Raw genomic sequence first — 17768 nt, 5'->3', positions numbered from 1 at the left:
ATGTCACAGCTCACCTCCTCCTGTACAATGACTGATAACACCTCTATATACAGTAGATAACACAGGATCCACCATTCACAATAGGTGATGGCACAGCTCACCTCCTCCTGTACAATGACTGATAACACCTCTATATACAGTAAATAACACAGGATCCACCATTCACAATAGGTGATGGCACAGCTCACCTCCTCCAGTACAATGACTGATAACACCTCTATATACAGTAGATAACACAGGATCCACCATTCACAATATGTGATGTCACAGCTCACCTCCTTCTGTACAATGACTGATAACATCTCTATATGCAGTAGATAACACAGGATCCACCACTCACAATATGTGATGTCACAGCTCACCTCCTCCTGTGCAATGACTGATAACATCTCTATATACAGTAGATAACACAGAATCCACCATTCACAATATGTGATGTCACAGCTCACCTCCTCCTGTACAATGACTGATAACATCTCTATATGCAGTAGATAACACAGGATCCACCATTCACAATATGTGATGTCACAGCTCACCTCCTCCTGTACAATGACTGATAACATCTCTATATACAGTAGATAACACAGGATCCACCATTCACAATAGTTGATATTACAGCTCACCTCCTCCTCCTGTACAATGACTGATAACACCTCTGTATACAGTAGATAACACAGGATCCACCATTCACAATATGTGATGTCACAGCTCGCCTCCTTCTGTACAATGACTGATAACATCTCTATATGCAGTAGATAACACAGGATCCACCATTCACAATATGTGATGTCACAGCTCACCTCCTGTACAATGACTGATAACATCTCTATATGCAGTAGATAACACAGGATCCACCATTCACAATATGTGATGTGACATCTCACCTCCTCCTGTACAATGACTGATAACACCTCTATATACAGTAGATAACACAGGATCCACCATTCACAATATGTGATATCACAGCTCACCTCCTCCTCCTGTACAATGACTGATAACACCTCTATATACAGTAGATAACACAGGATCCACCATTCACAATATGTGACGTCACAGCTCACCTCCTCCTGTACAATGACTGATAACACCTCTATATACAGTAGATAACACAGGATCCACCATTCACAATATGTGATATCACAGCTCACCTCCTCCTCCTGTACAATGACTGATAACACCTCTATATACAGTAGATAACACAGGATCCACCATTCACAATAGGTGATGTCACAGCTCACCTCCTCCTGTGCAATGACTGATAACACCTCTATATACAGTAGATAACACTGGATCCACCATTCACAATATGTGATGTCACAGCTCACCTCCTTCTGTACAATGACTGATAACATCTCTATATACAGTAGATAACACAGGATCCACCATTCACAATATGTGATGTCACAGCTCACCTCCTCCTGTACAATGACTGATAACACTTCTATATACAGTAGATAACACAGGATCCACCATTCACAATAGGTGATGGCACAGCTCACCTCCTCCTGTACAATGACTGATAACACCTCTATATACAGTAGATAACACAGGATCCACCATTCACAATATGTGATGTCACAGCTCACCTCCTCCTGTACAATGACTGATAACACCTCTATATACAGTAGATAACACAGGATCCACCATTCACAATATGTGATGTCACAGCTCACTTCCTTCTGTACAATGACTGATAACATCTCTATATGCAGTAGATAACACAGGATCCACCATTCACAATATGTGATGTCACAGCTCACCTCCTCCTGTACAATGACTGAGAACATCTCTATATGCAGTAGATAACACAGGATCCACCATTCACAATATGTGATGTCACAGCTCACCTCCTCCTGTACAATGACTGATAACACCTCTATATACAGTAGATAACACAGGATCCACCATTCACAATATGTGATATAACAGCTCACCTCCTCCTCCTGTACAATGACTGATAACACCTCTATATACAGTAGATAACACAGGATCCACCATTCACAATATGTGACGTCACAGCTCACCTCCTCCTGTACAATGACTGATAACACCTCTATATACAGTAGATAACACAGGATCCACCATTCACAATATGTGATATTACAGCTCACCTCCTCCTCCTGTATAATGACTGATAACACCTCTATATACAGTAGATAACACAGGATCCACCATTCACAATAGGTGATGTCACAGCTCACCTCCTTCTGTACAATGACTGATAACACCTCTGTATACAGTAGATAACACAGGATCCACCATTCACAATAGGTGGTATCACAGCTCACCTCCTCCTCCTGTACAATGACTGATAACACCTCTATATACAGTAGATAACACAGGATCCACCATTCACAATAGGTGATATTACAGCTCACCTCCTTCTGTACAATGACTGATAACACCTCTGTATACAGTAGATAACACAGGATCCACCATTCACAATAGGTGATATCACAGCTCACCTCCTCCTCCTCCTGTACAATGACTGATAACACCTCTATATACAATAGATAACACAGGATCCACCATTCACAATATGTGATGTCACAGCTCACCTCCTTCTGTACAATGACTGATAACATCTCTATATACAGTAGATAACACAGGATCCACCATTCACAATAGGTGATATTACAGCTCACCTCCTTCTGTACAATGACTGATAACACCTCTGTATACAGTAGATAACACAGGATCCACCATTCACAATAGGTGATATCACAGCTCACCTCCTCCTCCTCCTGTACAATGACTGATAACACCTCTATATACAATAGATAACACAGGATCCACCATTCACAATATGTGATGTCACAGCTCACCTCCCCCTGTGCAATGACTGATAACACCTCTATATACAGTAGATAACACAGGATCCACCATTCACAATATGTGACGTCACAGCTCACCTCCTCCTGTACAATGACTGATAACACCTCTATATACAGTAGATAACACAGGATCCACCATTCACAATATGTGATATTACAGCTCACCTCCTCCTCCTGTATAATGACTGATAACACCTCTATATACAGTAGATAACACAGGATCCACCATTCACAATAGGTGATGTCACAGCTCACCTCCTTCTGTACAATGACTGATAACACCTCTATATACAGTAGATAACACAGGATCCACCATTCACAATATGTGATGTCACAGCTCACCTCCTTCTGTACAATGACTGATAACATCTCTATATACAGTAGATAACACAGGATCCACCATTCACAATATGTGATGTCACAGCTCACCTCCTCCTGTACAATGACTGATAACACCTCTATATACAGTAGATAACACAGGATCCACCATTCACAATAGGTGATGGCACAGCTCACCTCCTCCTGTACAATGACTGATAACACCTCTATATACAGTAAATAACACAGGATCCACCATTCACAATAGGTGATGGCACAGCTCACCTCCTCCAGTACAATGACTGATAACACCTCTATATACAGTAGATAACACAGGATCCACCATTCACAATATGTGATGTCACAGCTCACCTCCTTCTGTACAATGACTGATAACATCTCTATATGCAGTAGATAACACAGGATCCACCACTCACAATATGTGATGTCACAGCTCACCTCCTCCTGTACAATGACTGATAACATCTCTATATACAGTAGATAACACAGAATCCACCATTCACAATATGTGATGTCACAGCTCACCTCCTCCTGTACAATGACTGATAACATCTCTATATGCAGTAGATAACACAGGATCCACCATTCACAATATGTGATGTCACAGCTCACCTCCTCCTGTACAATGACTGATAACATCTCTATATACAGTAGATAACACAGGATCCACCATTCACAATAGTTGATATTACAGCTCACCTCCTCCTCCTGTACAATGACTGATAACACCTCTGTATACAGTAGATAACACAGGATCCACCATTCACAATATGTGATGTCACAGCTCGCCTCCTTCTGTACAATGACTGATAACATCTCTATATGCAGTAGATAACACAGGATCCACCATTCACAATATGTGATGTCACAGCTCACCTCCTGTACAATGACTGATAACATCTCTATATGCAGTAGATAACACAGGATCCACCATTCACAATATGTGATGTGACATCTCACCTCCTCCTGTACAATGACTGATAACACCTCTATATACAGTAGATAACACAGGATCCACCATTCACAATATGTGATATCACAGCTCACCTCCTCCTCCTGTACAATGACTGATAACACCTCTATATACAGTAGATAACACAGGATCCACCATTCACAATATGTGACGTCACAGCTCACCTCCTCCTGTACAATGACTGATAACACCTCTATATACAGTAGATAACACAGGATCCACCATTCACAATATGTGATATCACAGCTCACCTCCTCCTCCTGTACAATGACTGATAACACCTCTATATACAGTAGATAACACAGGATCCACCATTCACAATAGGTGATGTCACAGCTCACCTCCTCCTGTGCAATGACTGATAACACCTCTATATACAGTAGATAACACTGGATCCACCATTCACAATATGTGATGTCACAGCTCACCTCCTTCTGTACAATGACTGATAACATCTCTATATACAGTAGATAACACAGGATCCACCATTCACAATATGTGATGTCACAGCTCACCTCCTCCTGTACAATGACTGATAACACTTCTATATACAGTAGATAACACAGGATCCACCATTCACAATAGGTGATGGCACAGCTCACCTCCTCCTGTACAATGACTGATAACACCTCTATATACAGTAGATAACACAGGATCCACCATTCACAATATGTGATGTCACAGCTCACCTCCTCCTGTACAATGACTGATAACACCTCTATATACAGTAGATAACACAGGATCCACCATTCACAATATGTGATGTCACAGCTCACTTCCTTCTGTACAATGACTGATAACATCTCTATATGCAGTAGATAACACAGGATCCACCATTCACAATATGTGATGTCACAGCTCACCTCCTCCTGTACAATGACTGAGAACATCTCTATATGCAGTAGATAACACAGGATCCACCATTCACAATATGTGATGTCACAGCTCACCTCCTCCTGTACAATGACTGATAACACCTCTATATACAGTAGATAACACAGGATCCACCATTCACAATATGTGATATAACAGCTCACCTCCTCCTCCTGTACAATGACTGATAACACCTCTATATACAGTAGATAACACAGGATCCACCATTCACAATATGTGACGTCACAGCTCACCTCCTCCTGTACAATGACTGATAACACCTCTATATACAGTAGATAACACAGGATCCACCATTCACAATATGTGATATTACAGCTCACCTCCTCCTCCTGTATAATGACTGATAACACCTCTATATACAGTAGATAACACAGGATCCACCATTCACAATAGGTGATGTCACAGCTCACCTCCTTCTGTACAATGACTGATAACACCTCTGTATACAGTAGATAACACAGGATCCACCATTCACAATAGGTGGTATCACAGCTCACCTCCTCCTCCTGTACAATGACTGATAACACCTCTATATACAGTAGATAACACAGGATCCACCATTCACAATAGGTGATATTACAGCTCACCTCCTTCTGTACAATGACTGATAACACCTCTGTATACAGTAGATAACACAGGATCCACCATTCACAATAGGTGATATCACAGCTCACCTCCTCCTCCTCCTGTACAATGACTGATAACACCTCTATATACAATAGATAACACAGGATCCACCATTCACAATATGTGATGTCACAGCTCACCTCCTCCTGTGCAATGACTGATAACACCTCTATATACAGTAGATAACACAGGATCCACCATTCACAATATGTGATGTCACAGCTCACCTCCTCCTGTACAATGACTGATAACACCTCTATATACAGTAGATAACACAGGATCCACCATTCACAATAGGTGATGGCACAGCTCACCTCCTCCTGTACAATGACTGATAACACCTCTATATACAGTAAATAACACAGGATCCACCATTCACAATAGGTGATGGCACAGCTCACCTCCTCCTGTACAATGACTGATAACACCTCTATATACAGTAAATAACACAGGATCCACCATTCACAATAGGTGATGGCACAGCTCACCTCCTCCTGTACAATGACTGATAACACCTCTATATACAGTAAATAACACAGGATCCACCATTCACAATAGGTGATGGCACAGCTCACCTCCTCCTGTACAATGACTGATAACATCTCTATATACAGTAGATAACACAGGACCCACCATTCACAATATGTGATGTCACAGCTCACCTCCTCCTGTACAATGACTGATAACACCTCTATATACAGTAGATAACACAGGATCCACCATTCACAATATGTGATATCACAGCTCACCTCCTCCTCCTGTACAATGACTGATAACACCTCTATATACAGTAGATAACACAGGATCCACCATTCACAATATGTGACGTCACAGCTCACCTCCTCCTGTACAATGACTGATAACACCTCTATATACAGTAGATAACACAGAATCCACCATTCACAATATGTGATATCACAGCTCACCTCCTCCTCCTGTACAATGACTGATAACACCTCTATATACAGTAGATAACACAGGATCCACCATTCACAATATGTGATATTACAGCTCACCTCCTCCTCCTGTATAATGACTGATAACACCTCTATATACAGTAGATAACACAGGATCCACCATTCACAATAGGTGATGTCACAGCTCACCTCCTTCTGTACAATGACTGATAACACCTCTGTATACAGTAGATAACACAGGATCCACCATTCACAATAGGTGGTATCACAGCTCACCTCCTCCTCCTGTACAATGACTGATAACACCTCTATATACAGTAGATAACACAGGATCCACCATTCACAATAGGTGATATTACAGCTCACCTCCTTCTGTACAATGACTGATAACACCTCTGTATACAGTAGATAACACAGGATCCACCATTCACAATAGGTGATATCACAGCTCACCTCCTCCTCCTCCTGTACAATGACTGATAACACCTCTATATACAATAGATAACACAGGATCCACCATTCACAATATGTGATGTCACAGCTCACCTCCTCCTGTGCAATGACTGATAACACCTCTATATACAGTAGATAACACAGGATCCACCATTCACAATATGTGATGTCACAGCTCACCTCCTCCTGTACAATGACTGATAACACCTCTATATACAGTAGATAACACAGGATCCACCATTCACAATAGGTGATGGCACAGCTCACCTCCTCCTGTACAATGACTGATAACACCTCTATATACAGTAAATAACACAGGATCCACCATTCACAATAGGTGATGGCACAGCTCACCTCCTCCTGTACAATGACTGATAACACCTCTATATACAGTAAATAACACAGGATCCACCATTCACAATAGGTGATGGCACAGCTCACCTCCTCCTGTACAATGACTGATAACACCTCTATATACAGTAAATAACACAGGATCCACCATTCACAATAGGTGATGGCACAGCTCACCTCCTCCTGTACAATGACTGATAACATCTCTATATACAGTAGATAACACAGGACCCACCATTCACAATATGTGATGTCACAGCTCACCTCCTCCTGTACAATGACTGATAACACCTCTATATACAGTAGATAACACAGGATCCACCATTCACAATATGTGATATCACAGCTCACCTCCTCCTCCTGTACAATGACTGATAACACCTCTATATACAGTAGATAACACAGGATCCACCATTCACAATATGTGACGTCACAGCTCACCTCCTCCTGTACAATGACTGATAACACCTCTATATACAGTAGATAACACAGAATCCACCATTCACAATATGTGATATCACAGCTCACCTCCTCCTCCTGTACAATGACTGATAACACCTCTATATACAGTAGATAACACAGGATCCACCATTCACAATAGGTGATGTCACAGCTCACCTCCTTCTGTAAAATGACTGATAACACCTCTGTATACAGTAGATAACACAGGATCCACCATTCACAATAGGTGATATCACAGCTCACCTCCTTCTGTACAATGACTGATAACACCTCTGTATACAGTAGATAACACAGGATCCACCATTCACAATAGTTGGTATCACAGCTCACCTCCTCCTCCTGTACAATGACTGATAACACCTCTATATACAGTAGATAACACAGGATCCACCATTCACAATAGGTGATATTACAGCTCACCTCCTTCTGTACAATGACTGATAACACCTCTATATACAGTAGATAACACAGGATCCACCATTCACAATATGTGATGTCACAGCTCACCTCCTTCTGTACAATGACTGATAACATCTCTATATGCAGTAGATAACACAGGATCCACCATTCACAATATGTGATGTCACAGCTCACCTCCTCCTGTACAATGACTGATAACATCTCTATATACAGTAGATAACACAGGATCCACCATTCACAATATGTGATATCACAGCTCACCTCCTTCTGTACAATGACTGATAACATCTCTATATGCAGTAGATAACACAGGATCCACCATTCACAATATGTGACGTCACAGCTCACCTCCTCCTGTACAATGACTGATAACACCTCTATATACAGTAGATAACACAGGATCCACCATTTACAATATGTGATATCACAGCTCACCTCCTCCTCCTGTACAATGACTGATAACACCTCTGTATACAGTAGATAACACAGGATCCACCATTCACAATAGGTGATGTCACAGCTCACCTCCTCCTGTGCAATGACTGATAACACCTCTATATACAGTAGATAACACTGGATCCACCATTCACAATATGTGATGTCACAGCTCACCTCCTTCTGTACAATGACTGATAACATCTCTATATACAGTAGATAACACAGGATCCACCATTCACAATATGTGATGTCACAGCTCACCTCCTCCTGTACAATGACTGATAACACCTCTATATACAGTAGATAACACAGGATCCACCATTCACAATATGTGATGTCACAGCTCACCTCCTTCTGTACAATGACTGATAACATCTCTATATGCAGTATATAACACAGGATCCACCATTCACAATATGTGATGTCACAGCTCACCTCCTCCTGTACAATGACTGATAACATCTCTATATGCAGTAGATAACACAGGATCCACCATTCACAATATGTGATGTCACAGCTCACCTCCTCCTGTACAATGACTGATAACACCTCTATATACAGTAGATAACACAGGATCCACCATTCACAATATGTGATATCACAGCTCACCTCCTCCTCCTGTACAATGACTGATAACACCTCTATATACAGTAGATAACACAGGATCCACCATTCACAATATGTGACGTCACAGCTCACCTCCTCCTGTACAATGACTGATAACACCTCTATATACAGTAGATAACACAGGATCCACCATTCACAATATGTGATATCACAGCTCACCTCCTCCTCCTGTACAATGACTGATAACACCTCTATATACAGTAGATAACACAGGATCCACCATTCACAATAGGTGATGTCACAGCTCACCTCCTTCTGTACAATGACTGATAACACCTCTGTATACAGTAGATAACACAGGATCCACCATTCACAATAGGTGGTATCACAGCTCACCTCCTCCTCCTGTACAATGACTGATAACACCTCTATATACAGTAGATAACATAGGATCCACCATTCACAATAGGTGATATTACAGCTCACCTCCTTCTGTACAATGACTGATAACACCTCTGTATACAGTAGATAACACAGGATCCACCATTCACAATAGGTGATATCACAGCTCACCTCCTTCTGTACAATGACTGATAACATCTCTATATGCAGTAGATAACACAGTATCCACCATTCACAATATGTGACGTCATAGCTCACCTCCTCCTGTACAATGACTGATAACACCTCTATATACAGTAGATAACACAGGATCCACCATTCACAATATGTGATATCACAGCTCACCTCCTCCTCCTGTACAATGACTGATAACACCTCTATATACAGTAGATAACACAGGATCCACCATTCACAATAGGTGATGTCACAGCTCACCTCCTCCTGTGCAATGACTGATAACACCTCTATATACAGTAGATAACACTGGATCCACCATTCACAATATGTGATGTCACAGCTCACCTCCTTCTGTACAATGACTGATAACACCTCTATATACAGTAGATAACACAGGATCCACCATTCACAATATGTGATATCACAGCTCACCTCCTCCTCCTGTACAATGACTGATAACACCTCTATATACAGTAGATAACACAGGATCCACCATTCACAATATGTGATGTCACAGCTCACCTCCTCCTGTACAATGACTGATAACACCTCTATATACAGTAGATAACACAGGATCCACCATTCACAATATGTGATATCACAGCTCACCTCCTCCTCCTGTACAATGACTGATAACACCTCTATATACAGTAGATAACACAGGATCCACCATTCACAATATGTGATATCACAGCTCACCTCCTCCTCCTGTACAATAACTGATAACACCTCTATATACAGTAGATAACACAGGATCCACCATTCACAATATGTGATGTCACAGCTCACCTCCTCCTGTACAATGACTGATAACACCTCTATATACAGTAGATAACACAGGATCCACCATTCACAATAGGTGATGTCACAGCTCACCTCCTCCTGTGCAATGACTGATAACACCTCTATATACAGTAGATAACACTGGATCCACCATTCACAATATGTGATGTCACAGCTCACCTCCTTCTGTACAATGACTGATAACATCTCTATATACAGTAGATAACACAGGATCCACCATTCACAATATGTGATGTCACAGCTCACCTCCTCCTGTACAATGACTGATAACACTTATATATACAGTAGATAACACAGGATCCACCATTCACAATAGGTGATGGCACAGCTCACCTCCTCCTGTACAATGACTGATAACACCTCTATATACAGTAGATAACACAGGATCCACCATTCACAATATGTGATGTCACAGCTCACCTCCTCCTGTACAATGACTGATAACACCTCTATATACAGTAGATAACACAGGATCCACCATTCACAATATGTGATGTTACAGCTCACCTCCTTCTGTACAATGACTGATAACATCTCTATATGCAGTAGATAACACAGGATCCACCATTCACAATATGTGATGTCACAGCTCACCTCCTCCTGTACAATGACTGATAACATCTCTATATGCAGTAGATAACACAGGATCCACCATTCACAATATGTGATGTCACAGCTCACCTCCTCCTGTACAATGACTGATAACATCTCTATATACAGTAGATAACACAGGATCCACCATTCACAATATGTGATATCACAGCTCACCTCCTCCTCCTGTACAATGACTGATAACACCTCTATATACAGTTGATAACACAGGATCCACCATTCACAATATGTGATATCACAGCTCACCTCCTCCTCCTGTACAATGACTGATAACACCTCTATATACAGTAGATAACACAGGATCCACCATTCACAATATGTGACGTCACAGCTCACCTCCTCCTGTACAATGACTGATAACACCTCTATATACAGTAGATAACACAGGATCCACCATTCACAATATGTGATATCACAGCTCACCTCCTCCTCCTGTACAATGACTGATAACACCTCTATATACAGTAGATAACACAGGATCCACCATTCACAATAGGTGATGTCACAGCTCACCTCCTTCTGTACAATGACTGATAACACCTCTGTATACAGTAGATAACACAGGATCCACCATTCACAATAGGTGGTATCACAGCTCACCTCCTCCTCCTGTACAATGACTGATAACACCTCTATATACAGTAGATAACACAGGATCCACCATTCACAATAGGTGATATTACAGCTCACCTCCTTCTGTACAATGACTGATAACACCTCTGTATGCAGTAGATAACACAGGATCCACCATTCACAATAGGTGATATCACAGCTCACCTCCTTCTGTACAATGACTGATAACATCTCTATATGCAGTAGATAACACAGGATCCACCATTCACAATATGTAACGTCACAGCTCACCTCCTCCTGTACAATGACTGATAACACCTCTATATACAGTAGATAACACAGGATCCACCATTCACAATATGTGATGTCACAGCTCACCTCCTTCTGTACAATGACTGATAACATCTCTATATGCAGTAGATAACACAGGATCCACCATTCACAATATGTGATGTCACAGCTCACCTCCTTCTGTACAATGACTGATAACATCTCTATATACAGTAGATAACACAGGATCCACCATTCACAATATGTGATGTCACAGCTCACCTCCTCCTGTACAATGACTGATAACACCTCTATATACAGTAGATAACACAGGATCCACCATTCACAATAGGTGATATTACAGCTCACCTCCTTCTGTACAATGACTGATAACACTTCTGTATACAGTAGATAACACAGGAGCCACCATTCACAATGGGGGATTTTACAGCTCACCTCCTCCTCCTCCTGTACAATGACCTTTGTCCAGTTTGGAGCATGCTCAGATGATGCTTTTACACAGAATCGGAGTCAGTCTTTTACTGGTAAAGTCCATCTGCCCAGCAGGAAGTAGGAGTCTAGTATTAAGCCTTTGGGCCAGTCTGAAAATTACAAGTTCTTTCCCTTTAATATGGATAGTGAAATAAACAAATTAAGGAAAAAACAAAAAAAATAAATTTGGCATAAAAAACTGATTTAAACAATAGGTCATTTTCTAACAAGACATGGTTGGGCCACCAGAACAGCTTCCGCAAATAGGTGATAAACTGCTGATTCCTGAGTGTATAACTGCTGGGAACTCCATCGATCCAGACAACAGGTCTCTAGTGGCCCCCTGTTTAGTTAGTACCACGATAATGCTTGCATACCCCCACTCCATTCATTGCCATCTCCCACAGCCCCATAAACAGAGTACAGCAAGTGACTGTATCCAGCAGTCCCATAGACAATGAATGGCGCGGAGGTCGAGGATGCGTCCTGCTGCTCCATTGGGGCTCTGCAGTGGCCTGGTCCCGGGATCCAGGACCCCATTCTCCGGATTGCTGGGGATCCCACCGGTCAAACCCCCAACAATCTGTAAGTTACAGCCTTTCATGCAGAAAGGGGCCTACGACTGTTTCTAAAGATCGAGATGAGAGGCGCCTGTGAAGCGCCGCTGATCATAACATAGTCCTAAGGTTCCAACATCAGAATGTGAAGATGATTATTTACAGATGTGTCCGGATCGTAGCGCTTAAACCCACAGGTCTCGAATGACGCGATTTTCTGTGAGGTAACGCAGGTCATTCGATAAATATAAGACTTTCTGGTTTATTTGTCCGTCCCGTGAGTCAGACTGACAGTAAAGTCCTGAGCTCACAGACACCATGTACGTGTGCACGTCAGAGTGATGAAGATTCACTGTCAGAGGATCTAACAAGCTATTCGGTGACAAATTACTGTCCGGCGACGGTGGCATATCCCGCTCTGGAGGTACGGGCAGTCCTCCCTGACTCACTGCTGTATGATCTTACCAATCAATATATCTATACATCAATTACCAACGCCGTGCCAAATTAACCATCGCAATGCCAGGGCCTGACCTGAGATCAGCTGACACTGATTGCTCCTCCCAGTAGAGACAAAACACAGCTATAGATAGAGGCTGCATCCTAGAAGCTGACACTCTGTGAGTTGCCTTAGGTTTTTTTTTTTTTTTTTAAGTTTTTTGGTCTTTTAATTATTTTTGTCTTTTTTTTTCCTACTGTGGTCATTGTGTTGTGAATCATTTCTCCCAACCTGTGTGATGGATAAATGTAGAATATAGGTTAACATGGTAAAGTTCTGCAAAGAATGAGATAGATAGATAGATAGATAGATAGATAGATAGATAGATAGATAGATAGATAGATAGATAGATAGATAGATAAGTGATAGTTGTGATAAAGCCAGATATGAGATAGATAGATAATTAGAATAGATAAATATGTGATAGATGATATATAGATAGAATGGATAGATATGTGAAAGATAGATAATATATAGATATAGAATAGATAGATAGATAAATATGAGATAGATGATATATAGATAGATCGAATGGATGGATATGTGAAAGATAGATAATATATAGATATAGATAGATAGATAGATATGAAATAGATACATAGATGTGATATAGCTAGATAGGAGATAGATGATAGATAGATAGAATACATAATTAGAATATATAGCTATGTAATAGATAGAACAGAATAGATATATATGAGATAGATAGATAATATATATATAGATATAGGATAGATAAATAGATGGATAAATAGATAGATAATAGATATGACAGATACATAGATGTGATATAGGAGGATAGGAGATAGATAGATTGATAGATAGATAGATAGATATGAGATAGTTCTATGATAGATAATTATCACACAGACACTACTCTATCAGTAGTCCTAGTCCTTATTCTCAGTAGGATTAGGACCAGGACCATCTTCCTCCGTCCTCACGTTCTGCCTCCTTCCACAAGGTTCCTCTCTGTTTCTCTCTGGCCATTTCCTCCTCCAGAGTAGTCCCCATTCTCCATGTTTCTTCCACACTTTCCCTCATCCGTCTTCTCCTTCTTCTTACACCACCTGTCCATCCGTTCACCTTCCGTTCTCTCCCTCCTGAATTCTGTTTATTTAATGATTTCATTTGATTATTTTTTTGTAGTTTTTTCTCGTCATGAAGCAGGAGAGAACCAACGTTTTACTCCTTCCTATTTCCAATATCCCTAATATGATTTGACTGTTCCCGCCTGGAGTAAAACGCTGGAACCTTCCCGCCTTCCACATGTCCGCTATGGTTTGATATATTTTGTTTCTCACTATTTTTTCTTGCATGTGCAGTTTTGTAAAGCAAACTCAAGGTGCAATATCTCGCAGCCCGTCTGTCTCCAACGTTAATTCACCGTGAGTTGCCCTATGTTATGATATTCACTGTGTGGACTTCTGATATATCAATATATATAACAACAATATATATATATATACTGAGCATATATATATATAATTCTTCCCCTTCTTTAAACATCCATCCTCCTTGTGGGCACCAGCTGTTGTACGCCGGGCTGAGAACCAAGATGGTGCTTCATTGCTTCTCTATAAAGTTTCTGCACACCTGCTGCATTGCTGACACCTCGGCTTCTGCAATTTAATTTCCGTCCATTTCTCCTTTTTTCGTTCCTTTTCTCTCATCTTTATCATCTCCTCATTAATGTTTCTTCTACAGATAATGCTTTCCCTCCAGTATCTCCCTTTCTACCCACTAACATAGCAGATTAATTGCTCAGATTTCTTAGTTCTTTTATATGAATGTTATTATGTCTGTTTTCTTGAGGTGTTTCCATTAGACAGGTTTTTGTATGTCTTTATGTCTGGTTTTATGTTTGTCTGTAGGGCTGCATGATCAAAGGGTTTATTCGGTACTTCAAAACTCATGATATCTTCTACAGATACACCATGAGTATGAGATCAGTGGAGGCCAGACTTTTGGTACCCTCATCAATCTATTTTTTTTAAGGATCTACTCGTCTTTTTCACTTTTTCACCAGCTGAGCTCCTTAATTTCAGTAGCCATGCCTACTATTACAGCTCAGTCTTGTTCACTTGAATGGGACTGAGTTGTAATACCAGGTACAGCCACTACTAAACATAAGATGCTATGCCTGGCAAATAGTAAGGAAGACACATAGCCCCCTTAAACAGCTGATCTGCAGAAGTGCCGTGGGTCAGACCCCACTAATCTAGCCTAAGGATAAGTCATCAGTTTTGAAATACCGGAAAACCCCTTTAATAAGTAATGATACATAATGTATAATGAAATGTTCTGCAATTTTGCTCTAAAATTTCTGTTTCAATTCATTTCCATTTTCAAGATCTTTGCTTCTAAGTTGATACGAACCTTCATTGTTTACATCGAAAAGCTCAAAAGGGTTATCCAACCATGACAACCTCTGTTTATATGTCCTCTTAGGGTACATGGTCATTGTTGTTGTTTGGGACCCCCTTTATAAAAACTTCTTCAGCTCCAGCTCTGGAGGACTTAGCTTGACCAAGTATAACATGATCACCTGTTCATTTATGGTCGCATTGTAATACCACATTTGTCCTGCAGTGGCCACTGTTGAACAAACATGCAGCTGCTTGCAGCTTTCTCCAGTGCTCATGACTGATCACCATAAGGTCCTTATTTAGAGAAGGGGAATTGTGACGATGGATTAACCCCTTACATACTCTCCACTTCTATCTGGCTCTATTGTGTATCTATACACAAGCCTTTTTAGTGAATGTAACAGCCTTTTACTGGCATAGATGCCATCTAATATATGTTATGATGAAGGGAATATTACAACAGTCTATTGTATTGTAAAGGAAATTTCCTGAATAATGAAGAAACTGCAATGGTAAAGGGGAAAATTTATGAAAAAATGGAAATTTGCACAATTTAAATTTATTTCAAACTTTTTAACCTAAAATGTCATAGTACAAAAAAACAAGAACATGTGTGTGTGTATGTATATATATATATATATATATATATATATACATATATATATATGTATATATATACAAAGTACAGACCAAAAGTTTGGACACACCTTCTCATTTAAAGATTTTTCTGTATTTTCATGACTATGAAAATTGGACATTCACACTGAAGGCATCAAAACTATGAATTAACACATGTGGAATTATATACTTAACAAAAAAGTGTGAAGCAACTGAAAATATGTCTCATATTCTAGGTTCTTCAAAGTAGCCACCTTTTGCTTTGATGACTGCTTTGCACACTCTTGGCATTCTCTTGATGAGCTTCAAGAGGTAGTCACCGGAAATGGTCTTCCAACAATCTCGAAGGAGTTCCCAGAGATGCTTAGCACTTGTTGGCCCTTTTGCCTTCACTCTGCGGTCCAGCTCACCCCAAACCATCTCGATTGGGCTCAGGTCTGGTGACTGTGGAGGCCAGGTCATCTGGCGTAGCACCCCATCACTCTCCTTTTTGGTCAAATAGCCCTTACACAGCCTGGAGGTGTGTTTGGGGTCATTGTCCTGTTGAAAAATAAATGATGGTCCAACTAAACGCAAACCGGATGGAATAGCATGCCGCTGCAAGATGCTGTGGTAGCCATGCTGGTTCAGTATGCCTTCAATTTTGAATAAATCCCCAACAGTGTCACCAGCAAAGCACCCCCACACCATCACACCTCCTCCTCCATGCTTCACAGTGGGAACCAGGCCTGTAGAGTCCATCCGTTCACCTTTTCTGCGTCGCACAAAGACACGGTGGTTGGAACCAAAGATCTCAAATTTGGACTCATCAGACCAAAGCACAAATTTCCACTGGTCTAATGTCCATTCCTTGTGTTCTTTAGCCCAAACAAGTCTCTTCTGCTTGTTGCCTTGTTGTGTGGCATTGACCTGGTCTCTAATCTGAGCTGCTGTTAACCTGCGATTTCTGAGGCTGGTGTCTCGGATAAACTTAACCTCAGAAGCAGAGGTGACTCTTGGTCTTCCTTTCCTGGGGCGGTCCTCATGTGAGCCAGTTTCTTTGTAGCGCTTGATGGTTTTTGCAACTGCACTTGGGGACACTTTCAAAGTTTTCCCAATTTTTCGGACTGACTGACCTTCA

General features: G+C 40.9%; 1 protein-coding gene across 7 annotated transcripts in view; it reads left to right on the top strand.

Moving 5' to 3' along the window:
* Positions 1–17768, top strand: part of CACNA1B (calcium voltage-gated channel subunit alpha1 B) — a 517223-nt gene that overhangs the window by 351425 nt on the left and 148030 nt on the right. For 6 of the 7 annotated variants that reach the window (XM_073640292.1, XM_073640293.1, XM_073640290.1 and 3 more), the window contains exon 18: positions 14987–15049. The exons of the other annotated variant lie outside the window; for it this stretch is intronic. In XM_073640292.1, the coding sequence (XP_073496393.1) occupies positions 14987–15049 (63 nt within the window). The remainder of the gene's footprint in view (positions 1–14986; positions 15050–17768) is intronic. 7 annotated transcript variants of the gene reach the window in all.

This window comes from Phyllobates terribilis, unplaced genomic scaffold (genome assembly GCF_046119375.1).
Source record: "Phyllobates terribilis strain yellow unplaced genomic scaffold, ASM4611937v1 Scaffold_7__3_contigs__length_470593459, whole genome shotgun sequence".
NCBI lineage: Eukaryota > Metazoa > Chordata > Amphibia > Anura > Dendrobatidae > Phyllobates > Phyllobates terribilis.
The sequence above is the reverse complement of the archived record's forward strand: the minus strand, read 5'-3'. Positions and strand labels throughout refer to the sequence as shown.